General features: G+C 40.1%; 1 protein-coding gene across 2 annotated transcripts; it reads left to right on the top strand.

Moving 5' to 3' along the window:
* The first annotated feature begins 647 nt into the window (after positions 1-647).
* LOC109038689 (uncharacterized) lies at positions 648-19,776 on the top strand. 2 transcript variants are annotated; one of them, XM_072301893.1, is made up of 5 exons: positions 648-1,391; positions 1,975-2,241; positions 5,201-5,359; positions 14,799-14,959; positions 16,193-19,776. In XM_072301893.1, the coding sequence occupies exons 1-5, from the start codon at positions 1,319-1,321 to the stop codon at positions 17,753-17,755; spliced, it is 2,223 nt and encodes a 740-aa protein (XP_072157994.1). In that variant the 5' UTR covers positions 648-1,318; the 3' UTR covers positions 17,756-19,776. The 2 variants fall into 2 exon arrangements, with proteins under 2 accessions (XP_072157994.1, XP_072157995.1); XM_072301894.1 differs by having other exon boundaries at positions 649-1,391; positions 14,799-14,947.

The raw sequence follows: 19,776 nt of genomic DNA, 5'->3' as shown, positions 1-19,776 counted from the left end.
GGAACCAATTGATGCGATACATTGCATGCCGTTCTGACACAAAAAATGGCGTCCATCGAATCACCTTCAGGCGCACTAATTCCACAAAATGCGTCACAGGGGCCTTAAAACGAATCTAAAATTGAGTCGATTCCAAAAAATTCCCGGGGCAGGCCCTCTCCGTGCTGGAGGCATTCTTTCCCTTCCATTGCTCTGTTGGTGGATTCACAGTTGTGTATCATTTCTAGTGGGGGCCTGGCTCCCTTAAAAAAATTAGTTCCGCTTGTGCTTGTGGAGGATGGAGGACCCTCACTACTGGCTCACCCCGGAACACCTACCCCCCTAAATCTGGCGCTGGATCTTTGGGTGTTTCCTGATGTTATATGCGGTTGTTTAATAAATCTACAATAATTTTGTGACCTGCGTGGGCATTACATGTGCTTTTTGTTTTGTCAATTACTCAGAAAATTTTATGAACAGCTCTGCTCATGCAACCTTAATTCATCTTCGGCCTTAAATTAATCGTAGCCTGAGCTCAAATCAACGTGTCAAACTGCAAAGGGTAGCACATCGTTGACGGCGGTGTGAGAAATCTGATCTGCAGACATAGCAAATACTCGCCTGAGCCTGAAAGCATAATGGATTCAGTCAGTTATTGTGCCCAGTCGCTTCACTTGTGTGACACGTTACTATGAAAGATGGTGTTGTCGTGGTGAATCTACTGTGATTTTCGATTCTCATCTGCAGGATTGCGTCAATTTGCGTGAATTTCTTACCTCTCAGATTTGATGTGATTGTGATACCTCCTCTTTCTGCCTAAGCAAAAGCTCACGATAGAGAACAGAACCGTTTTACCGTCCTAATGTCGTAAATTCAGCTCCAGATTTTGCATACAGCCATCCTACGTACTGCTCTATTACAAAGAAACTTGCATGTCTCATTATTTTAAATTGCATTTCCACAGTAACTTTAAAAATATAAAGGATGCTCGTTCGTTTTTATGTTGTGGAATGTTTTGTCGAGAGAAAATCAAACATTTTTAGAATGGACTCATTGCTCTGTGGTTTCGGACCGCACGCAGGGCTCTTAGATGTGCTGAAAAATCAGTATTTGTGCAGATTTTTGACTTTTGTGAATTTTTCATGCTAATTAATTTGCTGAAAAAGACTCGAGAACCTAAAAGAACACCGATTTAAGTTAGCTGGCTACGGTCAAGTAAGCTGATCCGTTATCACTGTATAGTGATGGAAATTTATGTTTCTTCAAGGTGTAACAGATTGTTAAATTACATGGTATTGGACATTACCTCGGATGACTCATTGAAGTAATAATGATATAAATGACTTTAAAAATGGATACACGACCCGGATCGCAGCTGAAAAGTGAGCTCATTTTCGGCGATTTTGCAGAAGGTGATGATTGTAATGCAGGAATATTCCAGCTTTCTTATTCCTTTCTACTTGAAGCTTTTAATTGGAATTTTGGTTCATTTTTTAATGAGTGGCCCGGTAGAGTAACATATTTAGAAATCTTATTTGTCAAGATTTTTAAACATTTTCGACCGTAACTACGGATTAACATGAAAATACTTATCCAGTCAGCCTTGATAAAAGTCTAAAAAACTAAAGTAAAAAAACCTCCGTACCTAATTTGAAAATATTATGGATTATTTTTAATTCTTCTTAAAGTTTATCTTATTTTTATGTATGGAGTAAAGTCAATTTACTTTTTTTGTGTGCTGAATTCCGTGTATAATTCGTGTCACTTAAAATCGTGTATTTTTCCCTTCAGTAGTAAATCTGTCTGTCATAAGCAAGAAGTTACAGGCCCAGCTTTACTTTTATCATAAGTCCTTTTTCATTACTTTCACCATCTTCACCCGTCCCACTTTGCATTTTTTCAAAATTATGTACGATCGACAGAGGACCAAAAATATTTACCCTCGCAATCTTAAATGCATCTTTTTTAAAAATAACTCACTTGAATATGTTCTAGATCTTTGGCTGAGGACCAACTTCCGCAATAAAAAGGAAAATGATCAACCAATTGTGAATCCAGTAAATGTTGATATCAAAACAGCTGGCGATGATTCATACCATTTAGATAATATGCATCAAAGGCCGATATTGCCACTTGCAAAACCTTACGTCAAAGTGGACGGTCCAGAAGAATCTAACTCTGATGAACAAAAATATGTAACTTCGTCATTACTGTTGAAGATCAAGGCAGAGGAAGCAGAGGACGACAAAACTCAACTTGCAGGTACCAATCAATTGAAAATCGCACGAGCTTGGTGTTTTCAGATTTTACTGTAGATATTCACTGACGATCCATAATTTTAGCTCCAAAAATTGCGGCGAAGTAACCATACAATCTATTCGCCTAGTAATGCCAGAACATTAAATCGATTTCTGTTAGGCGGGCATTAATCCAAAAACTCACGAGCCCTAGCCTCCGGCGTGATCCATGAAAACCAGGGCCCATGAATTTTTGGATTTACGCCCCAGGAAAAAAATCCTGAGTTGGAAAGGATTTTGCCCAATGATTGACAAAGGCGAACTTGAACCCTTTTTTAAAATGAGGATCGAAATCAATAACATCAGTCTTTCAGGACTAATTAAAACTTTTGAATTATTCCCTGAAGTAATTGGCGCACTGTCATGGCACAAAAAAGAATCAGATACTTAATCTTAACTCGTAACTTGACTTCAGGGCCTTAGCTCTCCCCCTTTCCCCCGTTACTCCCATCAAGAAGCCTCTTGGGGCTATACGGTGACGGGGCTTTAAATTCGGATTACGTGAGGTCCATTATCCATGAAAACATCTTTCTTCCGAGTCTCTACATAAATTTCGCGAGCTTGCATTTTTCAGAGGGGGGCTCTGTCCCCCATCTTAACACTGAAAAAAAAAACTCCGGTTCCAGGAGTCGTAATTACGGGCTATATAGCACTACCGCGCGTTTCGGGTGAGGAGACCGTAAAAGGCCGGTTTCACACCGTCCATTTAAGTCCCGCATTCAGGAGCCGGAGCATCGGCTTCTGGGCCCGGAGCTCTTTTTTGCTACGGGTTTAGAGGCCGTTGCTCCGGCTCCTGAATGGGGACTTACGGTGTCCTCACCCGCAGCGCACGGTAGTGCTATATAGTAATATAGTCCGTAATTTCGGCTCCTGGAGCCGGAGTTTTGTTTCAGTGAAGGGATCAGTTGTATTTCAGACGTACTTGGCCTGCTTTTGGAATTCTTAGAATCGATTTAGGTTAGAAAGCCTGCTAGGCCAGTGGCGAGGCGTAAATGATCGTCGATATTTCCCCACTTTCATCTGTTGTAAAGAATCGATTATCGAGGTGTTCTCGCACGAGGGTTGAAGGAGAGAAAGACTGAATGAAGAAGATAAATTCCTTAGTGTCTTCGTGCTTGGCAACCTGTGCTGCGGGCCGATTATTGAAATTTATAGACAAAGCTATAGACAATTAGACATAGGGAGTATAGAGCAATCATATTAGTTGAAATGGGTGGTTCTTATAGACTAAAGGGGTAAATGCAGGACTGACTATCGGGTCTCTCGCGGGTTGACGTTAGTTAGTATATTACCTACGTCCTTTGTCCATTGCAACCACCCGCTTTCACCAATAGCATCCCTCCATATCCTCTTTGAATTTTGCCTTCTTTGTCTATTTCTTTGTCTATCAATTTCAATAATCAGCCCGCTGGTGTACTTTTCTGATCATGCGTTTGAGTCTCCAAAAATATGATAGTTCAATAAAACGGCAGTGCCGCAATGATGGAAGTTTCTCCACACAAATTTTACGTATCGTGGTGTCCACACCGTGATGTTTCTACAAACGTTTTCTTTCCCTTTCCTTCTCCTCCTTCTCCCCTCTTCTTCTTGGAAAGGAAATAAATAAAAACAGTTTAAAGACAACAGCGTTAGGGGAGCACTGCCCACTCACGTCACATAGTTTATTGGTAAAAGGTAAATGCACTTGAACCCAAATTTAAACTCATCCTTTAGCCGACATAAAACCATAACATTAAAAAAAAACCTGAGTAAATCGACAAGATATAACAAGAGTTATTGTGTTCAAGACAATTTCGCCGCCAGAGGCCGTCTGACTATTTCATGGGGGATGATACCACTATTCGACCACCTGAGGGCTCGTGTCGCCTATACTAAATATTGAAGGCGAACTGAAAAGGCGTTAAAGTAACCTCTTTTAAATATGTTTCCACCGAGCCTGTTAGTTTACGACGATTCCACTGTTCAACCGTGATGCCTAAACTGAAATCGAGGGCGAACTGACAAGCCGTAAATTTAATCTTTTCTCGTTTGGTAAAAATCTTTCTTCTCGTATGGTTTCCGAGTAACCCTAACCATGCACTTTTGCACTATTCCAATTCTATCTCATTTATCCTTTTCATTCTTCTTCCTCTTCCTCTTATACTCTGCCTTTTACCATTCCTGCTTTTTTCCTCCCTTTTTTCTCGTGTCCCCATCTTCTTTCTTTCCCCTCTCCTTTTTCATCTTCTTCCTTCTTATTCACTTTCCTTCATATCTTCCCATTTTTTTCTTCTTCTTACTCCTATCATCTTCTTCATTTTTTACTCCTTCCTTTTTTTCTGTCTTCGTAGTATCTTTTCGTAACTAGACTGCATTATGAGTTTAGAGCCCCCCTCCCCCGTTATCTCACCAGACATAAGCTTCAGGGGGAGGGGGAAGCTTCAGCTCAGGACCCTCAAATTCGGCTTCAAGTCGATTACCCATGAAAACATTTTCCCTCCGAGCCTCTTCGCCGATTCCGCGAACTTACATTTCTTTAAGGGAGGCTTTGCTCCCTACCTTTAGGGATCAGTATTCGGACGCAGATGGGGCCGCTTTTGAATTTCTTGTTGTCGATTTGGAAAAAAATTGTTGTATTCTCTGATTTCAGCAAAACATTATCAAAATTTTGACGTAAACCCCAATTTTTGAAATGAGGACCCCCTTTTTTCTCCCATGTGAAGCCGGGGGAGGTGAGGGGGCTCCAGGACCGTGAAATTTAAACTTCTTGGAGTGGATTTCCTTCACTTTTCCCCGCGGTCCTGCAACTTGTCCGACCTAAAGTAACCGAGCAATAAGCCTGGTAGAAAAGGTCTGGACCACCCTGTATAATAATATTACACATGCACCTTTCCAGGAACTTGCGTATTAACCAATGTTAAAATCATTTTTGGTACAATTTTCAGGGCGCTCAAACGATAATGTTGTCCTTCAATTGGTCTCGAAGCCGGAGCCAAATATCGAATCTTCTGATGGGATAATGACATTTGGGTTGCCGAATTTCAAATCAGAAATCAAGCTGTCAGAGGAGCTTATCTTAGACGACTTCGAAGGAGATTCAGAGGGTAAGGAGGAGACAGTAGCGTGGCGTACATTGCGATTGTTATGCCCTTTAAACCAATGGTAAACCTTTTCCATGGATTTAAATGGCATAACAATCAATATATCGCAAAGCAAGCCACGCCATTCCAACATTGTAGTGGAACGGATTTAGAGTAGTGCATGTAGTATAAGTCATAGGCACCTGCACCGGCACCGCGGAGTTGCGCGGGACGACGCGGATTGGCGACACGGGTGGCCGAGATATTATGGCGGTCCCCTGCCCGAGATGCCAGAACTACCCAAAATCTAGGTACGATCAGATCAGAAGCCTGGTGGCACGTGAAGGCGCTCCCCTAGAGCTGGCACCCAGGCGGAGTTCGGGACCTGGCCGATCCACCGGAGATGCGTCCGCGGGTCTGCTTACAAGTTCCTTGGGTCAGCAGATTTGGGGATGCATCTTCCCGTGGGAAAGGACGCCGTGGTCAAACTGTAAGAATCGATTATTCCCTGGTAAAAAAGACGACTACCCCGGTGACTAGGAGGGTACATAAATGGAACACCCGCAGGTAGTCGCACGACTACACCTATGTAGTCGCACGACTACAACCACGTAGTCACACGACTACGACTAGGGTAGTCGCATGAATACATCTCGGGTAGTCGCACGACTACCTAGATGTAGTCGTGCAACTACCTGTGGGTGTTCCAACTACGTACCCTCCTAATCACAGGGGTCGTCTTGGCGACTACCCAACTTGTGGAGTGCATATGTCATGCAAACATGCTCAATAAAATAGAAAATGAACAAAAACCACTCACCAACTTGCTCGAATCAGTAATCCACTGGGTCAGGAAAATCCACTTGACAACAATTAATCCAAATTTCCAATTAGAACTGGTGTAAGTACAGAGAAACACTTGAAAACACTATGGGTGCATTGTAAAAAAATCTTAAGCACTCTTTAGCGGAAGTGAAAAATTAGCACCATGATTTAATAGCTGATCAATACAGAACAGCACTCTCAGAAAAGCACTGACACAACACCATTTTTCAGTTTATTTTTACTTCTAGGAGAAAAATGCATTTTTCAAAAGATCCGACATCATCGGCCATCGCTCGACAGCAATGAATGAGATAAAATTAAAGCTTAAATAATTTCACAATTTACTCCGATCATTGATGATATTAAGGTAGCCATTGATTCTCTACCCGACGTCCTTATCACACATAACAAGGAAGGTCAAGAGCACAGAGCAAATGGCACTAAGCAGCGCAATGCACAAGTGATATCGCAAGTTCCGGAAGTGTCGATCTGCAAAAATACAAAGCGAGAAACAGATCATCATATTGATCCACCTACAATTAATGACCGTCAATAGAGACAGACATTCAAATACGTTACAATAAATAAGCCACCATTTGTTAACAGAACAAAGTTTTCGTGAGAGTAAGACCCTTCCGTCTGGAGGGACGAGGACCTTCCTTGGACCTTTCCTTCCGAGAAACACTTAAAAATGGACCACTTTACTACTTACAGGTCTGAGCTGCTGAATGAATTACATTACACCAGTCAATAAAATTTTAAACTCACGCCCTCACCGTCGAATGTTGACGGATGACCTGATCTATCGCTGAATATACATAGGATGGGAAGTTGGCACATCTGAAATGTTGAGGGGTTCATACTTATTTCAACTCTAGTGGTACTAGATATTATTAAAATTAGATAACCCAGATGTCCTACAGGAGATGAAGTGGGTGCTACAAAACTTTTCGACTTGAAATAGAGCCCGCAACTGCAGTTAGGAATACTTAGCACATGGTAGTAAATGCATACACAGACAAAGCAAATAGAATTCACAATTACCTTGCTAGTTAGAATACCTAAATCGACTGAATCGTAAATCGGGAAAGCAAATTCAACTCAAGTTACTTTATCAGTTGCTTGACAATCGGTGACAGGCTGACAGGCTCATTCGTGTGTCCGTCATCCCGAGTTTAAAGGTGGAAGGAGAAGGGACAGTATTTACCTGTGTTTGATGAAGTTAAGTACAGTGAGGTGGATGCCGATGATACGAATCACGAAAACAACTAAGGAGATCAAATATTGGATTAATTATTTCATTTTCAAAGTAACGGCATGGTCGACCGTTACCGTTGCCCACGGGTCGGCTTGGTGAATTGAAATAAATTAGTGTTCCAAGTTGGATACCGGATAGTTGGGCGGTGGACCGTTCCAACTGTTGACTTTTCATCCGGGTTTCGTATGAAAATGAAAATCAGCCTCTAAAAGCATTTAAGAATGCCAGTTTTTGTACTTTAATCCCTGCTTTAAATTATTCTGCTGATAATTCTCTTTGATAATTCTTTTGATAAATATATACGTCCCTTGAAGTATCGGCAAGGAACGATTATTCCAGGAACACCTTGACAACTTGACAAGTGTTAGGTTATGTTATGTTTTGTTTATATTAATGTTTAAATCGTTTATATCTCCCACATTTGTCCAAAAGAGCTCTACTGGTTCTACCTTTTTCCTTTTAGTCCTTTTACTCAAAAATTGGCACAATCAGTAAGTAATTTTTCATCATCACACCCTTGCGTACTTCAATTCAGTCTAATGGCATCTATTGATTCCAAGTATTCAAATTGAAAATTGAGAACTCTCTTCTTGCCCAAATAGTTTGCCGACTGTTACCTACTGTGAGACAACAGCTCTTCACCCGTCCATTCAATATACTGACTTATAGAAAGGCATCCTCACTGCGTATCCTCTGTCATTTTCTTGAATTGGCTGGCTAATTTATTAGCGAAAACTGAAAACACCTCATCCCTAGAAATTTGACAAATCGCACATTTGCAGTGGTGCGCTGGTGTTGCACTTATTTCATCCCTTTTAAGGCAACAGATAGTTGTTAAATTTTAAAATACTACCAGAGCTGAAACAAAAATGAACCGCTCTGCTTTTCAGATGTGCCAACTCCTCATCCTATTTATGTATATTCAGCGATATAGATCAGGTCATCCGTCAACATTCGACGGTGAGGGCGTGAGTTTAAAATTTTATTGACTGGTGTAATGTAATTCATTCAGCAGCTCAGACCTGTAAGTAGTAAAGTGGTCCATTTTTAAGTGTTTCTCGGAAGGAAAGGTCCAAGGAAGGTCCTCGTCCCTCCAGACGGAAGGGTCTTACTCTCACGAAAACTTTGTTCTGTTAACAAATGGTGGCTTATTTATTGTAACGTATTTGAATGTCTGTCTCTATTGACGGTCATTAATTGTAGGTGGATCAATATGATGATCTGTTTCTCGCTTTGTATTTTTGCAGATCGACACTTCCGGAACTTGCGATATCACTTGTGCATTGCGCTGCTTAGTGCCATTTGCTCTGTGCTCTTGACCTTCCTTGTTATGTGTGATAAGGACGTCGGGTAGAGAATCAATGGCTACCTTAATATCATCAATGATCGGAGTAAATTGTGAAATTATTTAAGCTTTAATTTTATCTCATTCATTGCTGTCGAGCGATGGCCGATGATGTCGGATCTTTTGAAAAATGCATTTTTCTCCTAGAAGTAAAAATAAACTGAAAAATGGTGTTGTGTCAGTGCTTTTCTGAGAGTGCTGTTCTGTATTGATCAGCTATTAAATCATGGTGCTAATTTTTCACTTCCGCTAAAGAGTGCTTAAGATTTTTTTACAATGCACCCATAGTGTTTTCAAGTGTTTCTCTGTACTTACACCAGTTCTAATTGGAAATTTGGATTAATTGTTGTCAAGTGGATTTTCCTGACCCAGTGGATTACTGATTCGAGCAAGTTGGTGAGTGGTTTTTGTTCATTTTCTATTTTATTGAGCATGTTCGCATAACATATGTCATCCGTTCGTACCTTGCATGATGCAAATGTAGCTGGAGGATTCTCCTACACATGTGTAGTGGAAGATGATGAGCATTCTGAGAATATTCTGAGTTTAGCTGCTGATACAGAATATTCTCAGAATATTCTCTGATTATTAAAATGCTGCTCAAAATGTAGGAACATTGTCGGAATATTCTCAGAACATTGGGTGCTATCTGGCTGGTGTGGCAGTTTCACTGTCGGTATGCTGTAATTAAATCATAGTCTGAGGCATAATGTAAAGGTGATGTTAATATGTAGTTGCACAACTAAGTGTCCCAGAGTTGTGTAGTCACATGTCTAGCGGGTAAAGGTAGGTACATAAACATATGCACCTATGCTTGCGGATACCCACTATTGCTCTGCAACTACACATTCATGGCGACTACTAACCGGTGACCACCTTGCAACTACCTTGCGAATACACTGCGCCTACTGATGACTACCCTTGACAACCATGTGACTACACTGCGACTTCTTACATATGCACACGACTATGATATGTATTCGCAGCATAGTCGCAGCGTAGTCGTCTTTTTTACCAGGGTTAAAGGCGTTCGCTGCGAACACCCTGTTTATCGATCCTTTTCCATGGATTTAAATGGCATAACAATCAATATATCGCAAAGCAAGCCACGCCATTCCAACATTGTAGTGGAACGGATTTAGAGTAGTGCATGTAGTATAAGTCATAGGCACCTGCACCGGCGTCGCGGAGTCGCGCGGGACGACGCGGATTGGCGACACGGGTGGCCGAGATATTATGGCAGTCCCCTGCCCGAGATGCCAGAACTACCCAAAATCTAGGTACAATCAAGATCAGAAGCCTGGTGGCGCGTGAAGGCGCTCCCCCAGAGCTGGCACCCAGGCGGAGTTCGGGACCTGGCCGATCCACCGGAGATGCGTCCGCGGGTCTGCTTACAAGTTCCTTGGGTCAGCAGATTTGGGGATGCATCTTCCCGTGGGAAAGGACGCCGTGGTCAAACTGAGGAGGCCCGGAAAATCTAGGCGAAAGGCGCGGTCCTGAGTCTCCTCGTACCGTTCACCGCGTCAACGGGCTAAAGTCGCCACGGGCACTCCCCTCCCTCCGGCCGGTCTTGGAAACTCCCTTTAGCGCCATGGGCCTAAGTGGTATTAACCCTTAAAGTCTTAAGTTCTATCTCAAGTCTAAGTCTATCTCTTAAGTCTCTGAGGTCTCTATAGTAACGGAAGTCGTGCCGTCACTGACCCGCGATCCGGGCCTTAGTGTTTTAAGTTGTAGTTGTTAAGTTGTAGTGTTAAGTTGAAGTTATTCGTAGTGTTGTTGAAGTGCTAAGTTATTCTTGAAGGATTAAAGTGTATCTAAACCTAGAACCAGTGTTGGATTATTACCATCCCGCTTCTCCACGCCTAGAAGCCAAGGTTTGTGGGTATTTTAGGGATATCTGCACTGAAAAAAGAGTTTGATGCGCAGAACGAGAATCTAGTGCGGCGTACCAGAATTTTTTAGTTATAAACTGACGTCACGTACTGGTTTATGCCGCGCACCAAACAAGTTTGGTAAGCGGCACGATTCATCTCGTTTACACCATCATCCACGGCAAATCATTCCGAGCTGTTACAAAAATGGCCGTTGCGTTGAGGTATCAACTACAAAGGTTTCGGACCCTTTTTCGGGTGCGTCAATTTAAAAGTCCCCGCTTTAATTTAAATGATTATTCTATTTTCCCGCTTCTTGGGTTGATAGTGCTGCTATCTTTAATAATTGATGTTTTTGCTATGAACAGTAAGTAAGGCAGGTTGTTGTTGGTCTGGATTGTTATCAGTGTCTTCGTCATCAAAACATGCCAATATTCTTTCTTGTATCTCTTTGACTTTAAACATTTAATTCTAATTTCACCCTATCTCATGTTTACTCTAGTATTCAACAGTTTGTTACATTACTTTTCCTAACATCGTGTCTTATGTGTGGAAAACCGCGATCGTACCAAACCGAAGTTCCGGCCATTACCAAGTTCATATCACTCAGATCCCTCACAATACATAATATCGGTAGTTTTTAGCATGTTTATTCGTTAAATATAATTACAATCAAGGATATATTTATCTTGAACATGTTCGAACCTAATTGGTTTTGTGATGCCGTGAAGTTTTGAAGCTACTCTAGCTCCTAAGTGCACTTGCCCACAATGTCGACCGAGACCTTAATCTCTTTGATTGTTTGTTTTCAAAGTAAGATTACTTTGTGCTTTTTCCATTTCCTAGTTGTCTAGAAGTTTTCATTTTATAATCTTTTCAAACGAAATTTTACTTCGCTTTTCCCTTGTCCACCTCTGAGAATGTTAAATACCAGGGCAAGATGTTGATGGATGCATGATACGCTAGATTGCCTGGGTACCATGATTTACTTGATAATTTTCCTATTTCATCTAAAACTCTCTTATACCCATGAAAATTCAATGTTTTGTGCTTAGAACTACAGAGAGATACATCAATGCACCAAAATATGTGCTCAACCGGAGAAATTCTTTAAACGCTTTTCTTCTATGATTTGGGATTTCCTGAGCGACTGCGCTAAACAGTTTCAAGGCTAATAAGGATACTTATTCCTCTCTCTATTAATCGTTAATTTGTAAATAGAAACTGTCGGTCTTGGCTTTAGATTGAATGATGAAAAATACCACCCTTACTCACCATCTTGTGCCCCTGAGTAACATTTTACATGGTTACCTTATCAATATTCATTACCTACTTTAACGCTCCAAGTAATCGCTTACAACCAGCTTCTATTCTGTACCCTGTGATTTTTGTGATTTCCTATTACTCGAAAGTTCTTGATCAATGATTGCTAAATGGCTAGTGTAAAACATCAGGTTGACAGCTTTTCTCTTGTGAGTTAGAGTTAGCATTACTCAAAATCAGTGTTTCTTATGTTTTCCTTATTCATCCTTCATATCCACCGTGCTCATGAACATAGGTTTTTTTAAACCATTACCTTTCTTGAAATCTGATTCTTAAAGTAAATGTGTCAGTCTACTGGACATTTTACTAAAAAATCAGTTCACAGAAATTATCATCGTTATGGATCTACCTACATTGAAATTCTTTGTACCCAACTGCTGTCAGATCTTACTACTGGATTTTTCAAATTGTGAAGCCTGAAGGTGAGTATTAGAGTACCTGTATAGGGAGAGTAGCGACAGATCTGAAACTCCGAAAGTCCATCAGGCCTTCACCGATGCCTCCGCGAATAAAGTTAGGGCCCAAAAGGGCAGCCAACCTATGAATTTCGAATGTCCAGAGCGATTTACAAATACAATTGTTACGAACCGTCGTTTAGAAAGCATGTATTTGGTTTACTTTTTGCATAAATTTACTTATTTTTGCGAAAGAACGCTCTTTTATGTACATTTTTAGCCATCTTGGTTAGAATTGAAATCTGTAGGCTGGCAGTGAAATTTTGTGTGTTAGAAGTTGCTCAGAAGGGTGGCTGCACTTTTGGGCCCTAAGCCCTCCATGAACCGATCTGTCGCTACTCTCCCTATACAGGTACTCTAGTGAGTATCTGCTATTAAGCATCTTAAACTGTATCTTTTCTTCAAAACTGTGACATATATTCTATTAGCCAAAGTGTAAAATCACGTATCTCCATTATGAAATGAGATCCGAGAATGTTAGTATTTGTTCCGCCTGGCTGATTGAGATTCATAAACATTCCGCGAGGCGCAGCACCGCGCAGCGCTGTACCAAACGAGTTTCGTGGCGCGCGCCATTCGAATTGGTGGCCGCCACTAGGCAGCTCCGTACAGCACCTCAAACGGGTACCTACCACACCAGTTTCGTATAGCGCGTTATATCATTTTTTTCAGTGTGGGGTTGAGCGTTCGGAGGTCATTCGGAGAGTAGTTTTAGAGGCATTGCAGTAGTAGACATCGAACAGATTTTTTGCAAATGATGTAACCGCCACAAACACGATTTCCGGGTGCAATCGTGCTATTCAACTTGCTGCTCTTGGAATTCTGAAAAATGTGTGCTTCTTTAGACAGGAATTTAGATTTCACAAATTATTGTCACCCCCTTTAATCTCAATGTTCCACGAAAAAATGATAACAATAATGAAAAACATAGTATAATTAATTACTTCAATCTCTTGGCTATTCAAATAGTTGATGCTGCGCTCAGCCAACAAAAATAGCTCCTGCTGCCGGCCACAGATACGGTTCACTTCAAACACGTCCACGATCATAGAACGATCAAACTCAGTTACATAATTTCTCGCTCAAAAATATAATTGATTTTTAGTTCACTTTAGTTTAGATATTTATTTTCATTTTTTATAGCCTTAAAAAATGTTTCTAAAATTTTGATATTCATTATTCAGCCCCCTCCCTTCATGGGAAAATTTTCATGCTAGTAGAAGCACTGTTCTCTCTCCCATACTTATTATTTTCCTCCAAATGGTGGCTTCAAATTCTGACCCACTGATCTTGAGGACATCAAGTGGCGCATTCCATCAAAAACGAAAAATAGACGATTGGACTGCATTTTGCACTAAGATACTTTTTCTGGCTCATTTTAGAAACGTTTGTACCATTAATTTCCCTACGTAGGTAGGTGCTTTTATGGATAATCCAGTAATCAATTTCGACTCGAGTCGAGACGCGTATCTCCGCTGTGCTGAAAACCTTGAGTTTTCTTCCTGAAAACTGGAAAAAAGGCTGACATTTTTATAAAAGGATTTTTTTTTTATATTTTTATATTAAAGCTTGGAACCTTTCCTCGCCTGTTTTTCTTCGTGATCCTCATTACAGCTGTCTCCAAAATAAATACTGAATGGTCTAACGACCAACCTTAAGTTTTCACTTAGCTCTCCTTGGATTAGGAGAGCAGGTGCAAAAATTGTGATTAACTAGTTGTTGATCTCTCTCCTAGGCCTACAGAATGTGCTCGATCGTCCGATCCGTGAATTGTGAGTGGACGGTGCGCACACCTCAAAACACTTCAGCAGGCGCAAAGTAGGCAATTTGCACATCAGGACTATGCATGTATCAGTGTAGCGTTTGAAGTATTTCTACGATGTTGAAGGCGCTTTAAGTGGTGTGCGCGGGCGAGCAACTTTCACCGACTGCAATAATTCGAATTCGCTGTGTGAGCGATTAAAATTGAACGTATTTAAATCAAAAAGAACTGAGTCCATTATGACATGAGCCCTGCCTTTCATGTATTCTCACGGATCGAAAGGGCTTATATTATTATGGATATAGTTCCTTTTGATTTAAATACGTCCAATTATTAGAAGAAATTTTCAAACTGAAAACTCTGAAGTTACTTTGCATCTACAGAGTGGATAATGGAGGCAGATAATAATAGACTAACGAACGGCAACCCACGAGAGACTATGGAAACCGTCTGATTCAATTCCTGTAAGATCCTTCCATACTCCCTATGTCTTTCTTGTCCATCGTTTTGTCTATCAATTTTAATGATCATTTTTATGATGATTTTTTATGATGGGCCGCTGGTGAAAACGTACTCTGGAGAACTTTCTGTACCCCTAATATGATATTTTTATCGTTGTTTCAGGTAGTCATAGGGAGACGAGCTATGGCGACTTTCATGATCGGCTAAATCCAGTTGTCGTCCTGGAGAGATTTGACCTGCATCTAGCAGGCAGCCGCTCAAATCCATCAGAAGCTAAACCCTCATCGCAATTTCTGAACGCGTTTCTCCAGGTGAAAACTGAGGTACAATATCACGTGACAGTTATCCATCAATACAGTGAAATGAGTCTTGTATAAATATTGATTGTAAATGATCAGCTCTCTCTGAACAATCAGATGGGCCTCTCTTCCGTCCACGAAGTAGATCAAGCTATTAGGAGAGGTTGGACATGAGAGGTCGACGTGATCATAAATCCAATTTTTCGCATTTTTGGCACTTCAGGATGATCTTTCTCGAAAATTTGACAACGTAGGGAAAAGTTATGAAGCACACCATGCATGTATTTTTTTACAAGTTTTCCGAAAATGTACACAATTTTTAGAATAAATTAAGTTTTACACTTGTAAAATTGAAAAAACCCCTAAAATTGGTGAAAATTGGCAACATTGGACCTTTATTCCTTTTAAAATCGATAGGAAGCCATTTTTGCGGCCAGAAATGAAAATTGCGTAGAGAAATATATACAGTACGCATAGGCACCCACGGAGGTTGACTAAGGTCGAAAATCATTCAAAAGAGCTAGTTTCAATTAAAGAAAGACCGCTAAACACGACATCTCGGTCAATTTTCACATCGTGGGAATCCGGGTACAACTATACTTTTTTGAAATGTTGTATATATGGTTAAGAGCTGTTATGTATGTCAATATGAAAGTTGTACCCCACTTTCTTGAACCAGGCGTAGCAATTTATCAAATTTTGGCTCCTTGGAACAATTTTTCTCGAAAATTTGGCAACTTAGAAAAAGTTTCAATGAAAATTTGTTATTCATTTTTCCGCGTTCTTTTCAAAAACGTATAGGCTCCTAGTTTAAATTGAGTTCTGCGTGTGTAAATGTAGTGTGAGTGGCTCCGACTCATACTTTAGGTAGCGTGAGTGCATAGGTACATTTTTTTCAGTGTACCTACGTTTCAAAGTGACGAAGAAACGTTTTGCGTGCTTTCAATAAAGTTTCCGCATAACGTCTGATTCCTTCAATTCAAACTTGCTCCACTGGGATCAGTTCGGTCCAAATTTCATGGATAGGAACCAAGCCACATTTGGAAAAATAAATGAGTAACCAGTAATTAAGGGCTTAATTTATCCGTAGATTTTCCAAACTTAAAGTTAGGAGTAAATATTTTAAATATGAAAATGCTGAAATATCAAACAAAGAAATTTAAGTAATATAGGATTTTAAGTTTGTTTGTCGGCAAAGTTCATAATATTCTCAAAAATAGATATTTACAAGACAATTATTGTAATGTTCTGTTACAGATGGATTTCGGTTCATGTCATGCCTGTCATCACGATGAGGTCAAAGACAATCCAGAGATTTACAACCTGCCCGTGAATCATCAAAAGTCGCCTGGACACAAATCTCAACATTTCCCCGAATCAAAATCCCGAGGAAAGATTGTTTCAAACAAAGATGAAAAACTGCCTCACCATATCTCTGCAAATTCCGTTCAAGTAGAAGATCATTTTGGTTCCCGCAAGAAATTTTTAAGTTCAAAAACTGCCTCTGACCATGCTTACAACGGTGATCAAGCTTTCGCGAGAGGCTCAAACTCAACGGACATTGTGGAGCTTCAAACCGAGTATCAATCTCTCTCAAAAGATCGACCTTCCTCAAACGATAATTTGTTTGGTGGATTGAAATCAAGAGCTATATCTGAAAGGCACAAAACGGAAATTGAAATCAGCAATCGAATTTCCTCGTTTGATCAATGTGTTAAGGAATTTAAATCGAAGGCTCAGTTACGGTCACAAGTGGTGCACGTCCAAAGCATCGATCAACCCTACGCATGCGGTCAGTGCTCAAGAAAATTTAAACAGAAGGATAATCTCAAGAAACATTTGTTGGTTGTCCATAGCGACGATGGACCCTTTTCTTGCGGTAAATGCTCTAAAAAGTTTAAAACTAAAAATTCATTAAGGAAACATTTAAATCAGGTTCAATGCGATGATAGGCCTTTTTCGTGTAGTCATTGCGCAGGAAAATTTAAATCCAAAGGTGATTTAAAGTCGCATGTGGGATGTGCCGTCAGCATCAATCGACCCTACTCATGCAATCAGTGCTCAGGAAAATTTAAAACGAAGGGTCACTTACAGTCACACGTAGTGACTGTCCACAGCGCTGATCGACCCTACTCATGCCGTCAATGCTCAGGAAATTTTAAAACGAAGTATTCATTAAAGCAACATGTCACTCTGGTTCACTGCGATGATCGACCCTATTCATGCTGTCAATGCTCACGAAAATTTAAACGGAAGGCTGATCTTAAGAAACACATGTTTGTCCACAGCGACGATCGACCCCTCTCTTGCGGTCACTGCTCAAGGAATTTTAAAATGGAGGGTTCATTGAAGGTACATGTCACTCGAGTTCACTGCGATGGTCGACCCTACTCATGCGGTCAATGCTCAGGAAATTATAAAACGAAGAGTTCATTAAAGCAACATGTCACTCACGTTCACGGCGATGATCGACCCTATTCATGCTGTCAATGCTCACGAAAATTTAAACGGAAGGATGATCTTAAGAAACACATGTTTGTCCACAGCGACGATCGACCCTTCTCTTGCGGTCACTGCTCAAGAAATTTTAAAACGGAGGGTTCATTGAAGGAACATGTCACTCGATATCACTGCGATGGTCGACCCTACTCATGCGGTCAATGCTCAGGAAATTATAAAACGAAGCGTTCATTAAAGCAACATGTCACTCGAGTTCACTGCGATGATCGAACCTATTCATGCTGTCAATGCTTACGAACCTTTAAACGGAAGGCTTCTCTTGAGAGACATATGTTTGACCACAGCGACAATCGACCCTAGTCATGCGATCAGTGCTCGAGAAAATATAAAAGAAAGGAAGTTTTGTGGCATCATGTCATACATGTTCACTCCCATAATTCGCATGTTTTGGGTAAAAATCAAATACATTATTTCAGAATGCATGTGAGGATCTCCACATTGACTGACCTTTTTGATGTAGTTATTGCGCAAGAAAACATAAATCAATGTTTTCTGTCAAAGAGCATAATTTGCATGTCCACGACAAAAATCGGTCCTTTCAGCGTCGTTAGTGTGCAAGAAAAAAATAAAAAAAAAAACAAAGAATGGATGGAAACTACACGTGATGCATTTTCACGGCTCACGTGAGTGATCGACTTTTCCAATGTGGTCTGTTCTGAGGCTAATTCAAAGCGAATGAGCATTTAAAGAAGCATGTGCTCGCGTGCATATTGGCAGTCGACCCTTTTTCGTGTAACCATTGTCCAAGCAAATTCAAGACGAAACATTTGAAAAAAATCGAAATATTAATGATATCAACTGAATCTAGTCTTAAAAAAAAACTCTGTGAAAAATGCGCTTCCAAATTTCAATTTTTAAACATCAAAAGTCAGTTTGAACTTTCTTTCCGCCATAAGGATCTATGTAATTTCGAAACTTCAAGCACGTATATCTCGAAATAGATAAAACTGCACTTATGCGCCTTGTCCTCCAAGCCCCTCATATGATGTATGTTCATCGCGGAAAGGTTGTTCTCGAGTGATCGGTGCACAAAAATATTTAACGGAGGTATCAGTTGAGGGGCTAGGAGGACAAGGCGTATAGTTTTTGTTATTTCGATAAATACGCGTTTGGAGTTTCGAAATCACATGGACCCGTATGGCGGAAAGAACGTTCAACTTGACTTTTTGATGCTTAAAAATTGGAATTTGACTATTTTTACTTATTATCAATAATATCTCAATTTTTTCTAAAACTGCACTTATGCGCCTTGTCCTTGGAGCCCCTCAATTACGGAGACATGAGATAGCTGTTCTTATGGACTGGGTGGTTCTTAAGTTAACATACTTAAAGCGAGGGCTGCTCTGAAAGGTGCAAGGTAATTTGTCCTAATTATTTTCCTACTACAAGTTTCCCAAATACTTTTTTCTACTATTTTTTCCATTTACCGTAAGTCTTATAAATGAGACGTCCTATTCGCTTTTTTTCTAAGGGCAATTTTCCTAATTGTAATTGAGACTGAAACATGAGAAGAACAGAGAAAAAAGATGTCGACCAAACTTCACTACTTAGATTGGTATCTGGGAGACAACTCTATAATTTTAACCAATACACTGAACTTGTGAGGTATGTTATGTTGTTTACAAATTAAATTAGGACTAATGCCTGTAGGGAAAAAGTCAATAGCAAAATCCACTCTCAGGACTTACTGCAGTGGGACAAAAAACGATTATGTGTAAAGTGTACGGAGAATTTGTAGTAGGAAACAATATTTGAGGAACAATGACTTGCTATCGCTTTAAAAAAATAATTATGTCGTGCAGGTCAACAAAGCCTTTAGCAAAAACGTAGCATTTTTTTTCACATGTAAGACGTCCATTTCTTTCTAAAAATCCTCTGATTATAGGTATCTTTGAGATGGATCAAAGGTTTCTACTACATACTTTTAAATTGAAATATTATTAGTATACTTACCTCAAAGTTTTTTAGTTGAATTACTACTCTAATACTTCATGTCAATCCTGTGCGCTGAAACTCGTCGTAGAAAATCCAATTTAGTGTTTTATCTAATCCATTTTAAGTGTTTGAAAGGTGCGAATTTCGTGTTTCTGGGAATTTAAAAGCTAGGAATGCAGGTTTATTTACTGACTGTAAGGCATTATGAGGTGGTCAAAGAGTTTAGTAGCCAATCAAAATTTGTTACAGTAAAGTTTCCGTTTATTATATGTGCACGGCCAATGAATAAAATAATTTTTTCTCAATGTACATAGTTGAAGCTGTAGTACTCTAATGTTGTTAAACGAACATTTATCAAGTGTTAAAAATAAATGACAAATTGTCAA

The sequence above is a fragment of the Bemisia tabaci genome, chromosome 6, assembly GCF_918797505.1.
Source record: "Bemisia tabaci chromosome 6, PGI_BMITA_v3".
NCBI lineage: Eukaryota > Metazoa > Arthropoda > Insecta > Hemiptera > Aleyrodidae > Bemisia > Bemisia tabaci.
Note: the sequence above shows the minus strand (reverse complement) of the source record. Positions and strands in the feature narration are given on the sequence as shown.